Source organism: Triticum aestivum, chromosome 1A (genome assembly GCF_018294505.1).
Source record: "Triticum aestivum cultivar Chinese Spring chromosome 1A, IWGSC CS RefSeq v2.1, whole genome shotgun sequence".
NCBI lineage: Eukaryota > Viridiplantae > Streptophyta > Magnoliopsida > Poales > Poaceae > Triticum > Triticum aestivum.
The window spans coordinates 67427989-67433886 of NC_057794.1; the positions used below are offsets into that span (position 1 = coordinate 67427989).

The window sequence follows — 5898 nt, forward strand, 5'->3', positions numbered from 1 at the left end:
GTTAATGATGATGATCATCAAACTTCAGATCAAGTTACTACCAAACCTCGTAAGGTCTTCCAGAGTAAGATCCGCACCAGAGTGGTACGGTAATCATGTTCTGGAAGTCATGTTACTAGACCATGATGAACCTACGAACTATGAGGAAGCAATGATGAGCCCAGATTCCACGAAATGGCTTGAGGCCATGAAATCTGAGATATGATCCATGTATGAGAACAAAGTGTAGACTTTGATTGACTTGCCCGATGATCGGTGAGTCATTAAGAATAAATGGATCTTCAAGAGGAAGACGGACGTTGATAGTAGTGTTACTATCTACAAAGCTAGACTTGTCGAAAAAGGTTTTTTGACAAAGTTCAAGGTGTTGAATACGATGAGATTTTCTTACTCGTATCGATGCTTAAAAGTCTGTCCGAATCATGTTAGCAATTGCCGCATTTTATGATTATGAAATTTGGCAGATGGATGTCAAAACTGCATTCCTGAATGGATTTCTGGAAGAAGAGTTGTATATGATGCAACCGGAAGGTTTTGTCGATCCAAAGGGAGCTAACAAAGTGTGCAAGCTCCAGCGATCCATTTATGGACTGGTGCAAGAATCTCGGAGTTGGAATATACGCTTTGATAAGTTGATCAAAGCATATAGTTATTGTACAGACTTACAGTGAAGCCTGTATTTACAAGAAAGTGAGTGGGAGCACTACAACATTTCTGATAAGTATATGTGAATGACATATTGTTGATCGGAAATAATGTAGAATTATTCTGCAAAGCATGAAAGGATACTTGAATAAAAGTTTTTCAAAGAAAGACCTTGGTGAAGCTGCTTACACATTGAGCATCAAGATCTATACAGATAGATGAAGACGCTTGATAAGATTTTTTCAATGAATACATACCTTGATAAATTTTTGAAATAGTTCAAAATGGAACAGTCAAAGAAGGAGTTCTTGCCTGTGTTGCAAAGGTGTGAAATTGAGTAAGACTCAAGACCCGACCATGGCAGAAAATAGAAACAGAATGAAAAATCATTCCCTATGCCTCAGTCATAGGTTCTATAAAGTATGCTATGCTGTGAACCAGACATATTGTATACCTTGCTCTGAGTTTGGCAAAGGAATACAATTTTGATCTAATAGTAGATCACTGGACAGCGGTCAAGAATATCCTTAGTAAGGACTAAGGAGATGTTTCTCGATTATGGAGGTGATAAAAGAGTTTGTTGTAAAAGTTACATCAGTGCAAACTTTTACACTGATCCAGATGACTCTAAGTCTCTATCTGGATACATATTGAAAGTGGGAGCAATTAGCTAGAGTAGCTACGTACAAAGCATTGTAGACATAGAATATTTGCAAAATACATACGGCTCTAAATGTGACAGACCCGTTGACTAAGCTTCTCTCACGAGCAAAACATGATCACACCTTAGTACTCTTTGGGTGTTAATCACATAAGCGATGTGAACTAGATTATTGATTCTAGTAAAACCCTTTGGGTGTTGGTCACATGACGATGTGAACTATGGGTGTTAATCACATGATGATGTGAACTATCGATGTTAATCACATGGTGATGTGATCTAGATTATTGACTCTAGTGCAAGTGGGAGACTGAAGGAAATATGCCCTAGAGGCAATAATAAAGTTATTATTTATTTCCTTATTTCATGATAAATGTTTATTATTCATGCTAGAATTGTATTAACCGGAAACATAATACATGTGTGAATACATAGACAAACAAAATGTCACTAGTATGCCTCTACTTGACTAGCTCGTTAATCAAAGATGGTTATGTTTCCTAACCATGAACAATGAGTTGTTATTTGATTAACGAGGTCACATCATTAGTAGAATGATCTGATTGACATGACCCATTCCATTAGCTTAGCACCCGATCGTTTAGTATGTTGCTATTGCTTTCTTCATGACTTATACATGTTCCTATGACTATGAGATTATGCAACTCCCGTTAAGTACTACCAAACGTCACAACGTAAATGGGTGATTATAAAGGAGTACTACAGGTGTCTCCAATGGTCGATGTTGGGTTGGCGTATTTCAAGATTAGGATTTGTCACTCCAATTGTCGGAGAGGTATCTCTGGGCCCTCTCGGTAATACACATCACATAAGCCTTGCAAGCATTACAACTAATATGTTAGTTGTGAGATGATGTATTACGGAACGAGTAAAGAGACTTGCCGGTAACGAGATTGAACTAGGTATTGGATACCGACGATCGAATCTCGGGCAAGTAACATACCGATGACAAAGGGAACAACGTATGTTGTTATGCGGTCTGACCGATAAAGATCTTCGTAGAATATGTAGGAGCCAATATGGACATCCAGGACCCGCTATTGGTTATTGACCAGAGACATGTCTCGGTCATGTCTACATTGTTCTCGAACCCGTAGGGTCCGCACGCTTAAGGTTACGATGACAGTTATATTATGAGTTTATGCATTTTGATGTACCGAAGGTTGTTCGGAGTCCCGGATGTGATCACGGACATGACAAGGAGTCTCGAAATGGTCGAGACATAAAGATTGATATATTGGAAGTCTATGTTTGGACATCGGAAGTGTTCCGGGTGAAATCGGGATTTTACCGGGTTACCGGGAGGTTACCGGAACCCCCCGGGAGCCATATGGGCCTTCATGGGCCTTAGTGGAAAGGAGAAAGGGGCAGCCCAAGGTGGCTGCGCCTCTTCCCCCTCCCCTAGTCCTATTAGGACTAGGAGAAGGTGGCCGGCCCCCCTCTCTCCCTTCCCCTCCGAGGAATCCTAGTTGGACTAGGATTGGAGGAGGAATCCTACTCCCAGAGGGAGTAGGACTCTCCTGCGCCTCCCTCTTTGGCCGGCCAGCCTCCCCTCCTCTCCTCCTTTATATACGGAGGCAGGGGCACCTCTAAACACACAAGTTGACACAAGTTGATCCACGTGATCGATTCCTTAGCCGTGTGCGGTGCCCCCTGCCACCATATTCCTCGATAATACTGTAGCAGAGTTTAGGCGAAGCCCTGCTGCTGTAGTTCATCAAGATCGTCACCACGCCGTCGTGCTGACGGAACTCTTCCCCGACACTTTGCTGGATCGGAGTCCGGGGATCGTCATCGAGCTGAACGTGTGCTCGAACTCGGAGGTGCCGTAGTTTCGGTGCTTGATCGGTTGGATCGTGAAGACGTACGACTACTTCCTCTACGTCGTGTCATCGCTTCCGCAGTCGGTCTGCGTTGGGTACGTAGACAACACTCTCCTCTCGTTGCTATGCATCACATGATCCTGTGTGCGCGTAGGAAAATTTTTGAAATTACTACGAAACCCAACAACGTGGTCCTTCACAAGCTCAGGGTCACCACCTGCGTCTTTAGCCTACTCGTTGATGTCAACGTCTACATAGAACCCATCAGAAGGGGTTGCAGCGTCTTCTGTAAAAATGTAGATTATAGCAACATGAGTACAAAGGTACTCAGCAAGACTTACATCAGATCCTACATACATGCATAGTATCAAGAAGGGTTGGTGGAGTTATTGCAGCAAGCCAGCTTTGACTCTTGGCTAGGCTATCCTACGATACTCCAACTTGAAATGGTTTTGCGCACACGAGTCCACTACTCACCACTTCAATACACTACCGAGGATCCACCTCCGTCTTCCTACGGAAGAGCCATCCTCGGCACTCACACTTATCTTGAGGCTTTTAGTAGTTTCCATTTACTTGTCTATGAACTGTATAGGCAACCAAGTAGTCCTTTACCGCGGACGCGGCTATTCGAATAGATTATGATAACCCTGCAGGGGTGTACTTCTTCATACACGCTCTCACCACTTACCGTCGTTTACACGACATGTACTCGGCAACCTTCAAGCGGAAGCCCAACGTGGGTGTCGGCCACGACCTACCTAATCACCTAAGCCTCCAGTCCAGGTTTATCGCCTATCCAGGTTCCATCCACAGGGAGTCCGGCCGAGGTTTCCCATACGGCCCCGAACGATGTGAACAGGGTTCCCGAGATACCTAACGGGTATTCGGTACACCCGGCCACGTACCTACCGCATCACAGCCCACCCCTACGGTCAGCGCTGTCCACGGCCTCCAGTAGGCTACAAACACCAGAAACTACTTGCAACTCCTGGACAGAGAGCTAGGGTGAATAAGAAGTCGAGCGGGGTCATATTTCAGGGCCCAATGCATGGTAGTAGCTGTATCTTAAATCACATATACGGATCTCAGTGCTTAAGGTCGGCTTCAATGAAACAACCCACCATGTACTCCTACATGGCCTCTCATCGATACCTTTACCAAATCGTGTTCACCACACCATTCTCATTACCGACATTAACATTTCACTCTAGCCCATCACCCAGATGAACCAGACCTGACACGACTCTAAGCATAGCAGGCATAGCAAGGTAGGAACAACACATACACATGGCTCAATCAACTCCTACACATGCTAGTGGGTTTCATCTAGTTACTGTGGCAATGACAGGTCATGCAGAGGAAATGGGTTCAACTACCGTAGCACACAGCAGTTTGAATCGCGTTGTCTTAATGCAGTAAAAGAGAGCAGGAGCGAGAACATGGGATTGTATCGATATGATCGAATGGTTGGTTGCTTGCCTGATGGTTCGATGCACGGATACGGTTCTTCGTTAGGGTAATCACGGTACTCCTCGGAGGCAGAACCTGTCGCAAAGGACACCGATACACAAGCATCACCAAACAATGTGCAACAATATGATGCATGCATGAAACATGGCAATATGAGTGTGTTGGGCTAATGCAACTAAAACCAGAGGGGTTTGAACAAATTTGAATCAAAGATTCAAATTTCAAACTCAAACATGGCCTTTTAAAGTGCTTTTCCTTGTTCTGCTTAAACCATCAATTTAACTTGTTTGATCATGCATGAAAATAGTACAGATGGATAGATTGGATTTTTCTGATCATTTTTCATATATAATTTGTCCAATTTGGAGTTACAGAATAAAAGTTATGAATTTTTGAAGTTTAAATAATATTCTGGAATTTCCTGATTTAATTTAAATCCAGAAAATCAATTACTGCGTCAGCCTGACGTCAGTGTGACGTCGGCAGGTCAACGGAACAGTTCTGGGTCAAACCTGACAGTGGGTCCCGCATGTCAGGGTGATTATTTTAATTAAGATTTAATTAAAACTAATCCTGTATAATTAGCAGGGCTGGGCCCCACCTGTCATTGACTCAGGGGAGTCAACCAGGGCCCACCCGTGGTCAAAGTCAAAGTCGGCTGCCGGCGTTTAGCCGCCGGCGAGCCCGACGCGGCGGCGGGAGTGGTTTTGGCCATTTCGGCCACCAAATGGACCGCGGAGACCACCGGAGTGGAGCTGAGGACAAACCGCAGCTCTTGGCGGAGTCCGTTGGGGTCGGGGTGGCCGGAGTCGACGGCGGCGAGCTCGGCTGCGGCCACCGGGGTTCGGTCGTGCACGGGAACGGGGTTGGAGCTCGAAGTCGAGCAAAGCGAGGCGCTAGGGATGCTCTACGGGGTCTTGCGAGCTCGTTGGACTCGCCGGGGTGACCAAATGGTCACCGGAGTGCGTCGACGGCGAGCTCGGCGACGGCGGAGGTTCGGCCGTGGTGGGGAGGAGGCTACGGTGGGGGAACGAGGGGGAGGAGAGGGGGAAACGGTGGCGTAGCTCACCGCGGTTGCAGTGGGCGTCGAAGCGGGCTCGGGGACGCGCCGGAGACGACGAATTCGACGGCGATGATGGTCGGAGCCCGAAGAGCGGAACGGCGACGTGGCGGCGATGCAGGGCTTCCGGGGAGCTGTGGAGCGGTGTGGAGGAAGAGGGGGTCGTGGCGGAGCTTCTGAGCTGGTCGGGGGAGCGAGGGGTGGCCGGAGACGGC

At 46.4% G+C, this 5898-nt stretch overlaps 1 protein-coding gene across 1 annotated transcript in view; it reads right to left on the minus strand.

Moving 5' to 3' along the window:
• Window positions 1-3341: 3341 nt before the first annotated feature.
• Window positions 3342-5898, minus strand: part of LOC123096331 (transcription initiation factor TFIID subunit 4) — a 20497-nt gene continuing 17940 nt past the window's right edge. Inside the window, exon 2 of the mRNA XM_044518073.1 lies at window positions 3342-3436. Within this exon, the coding sequence (XP_044374008.1) occupies window positions 3381-3436 (56 nt within the window). The 3' untranslated portion in view covers window positions 3342-3380. The remainder of the gene's footprint in view (window positions 3437-5898) is intronic.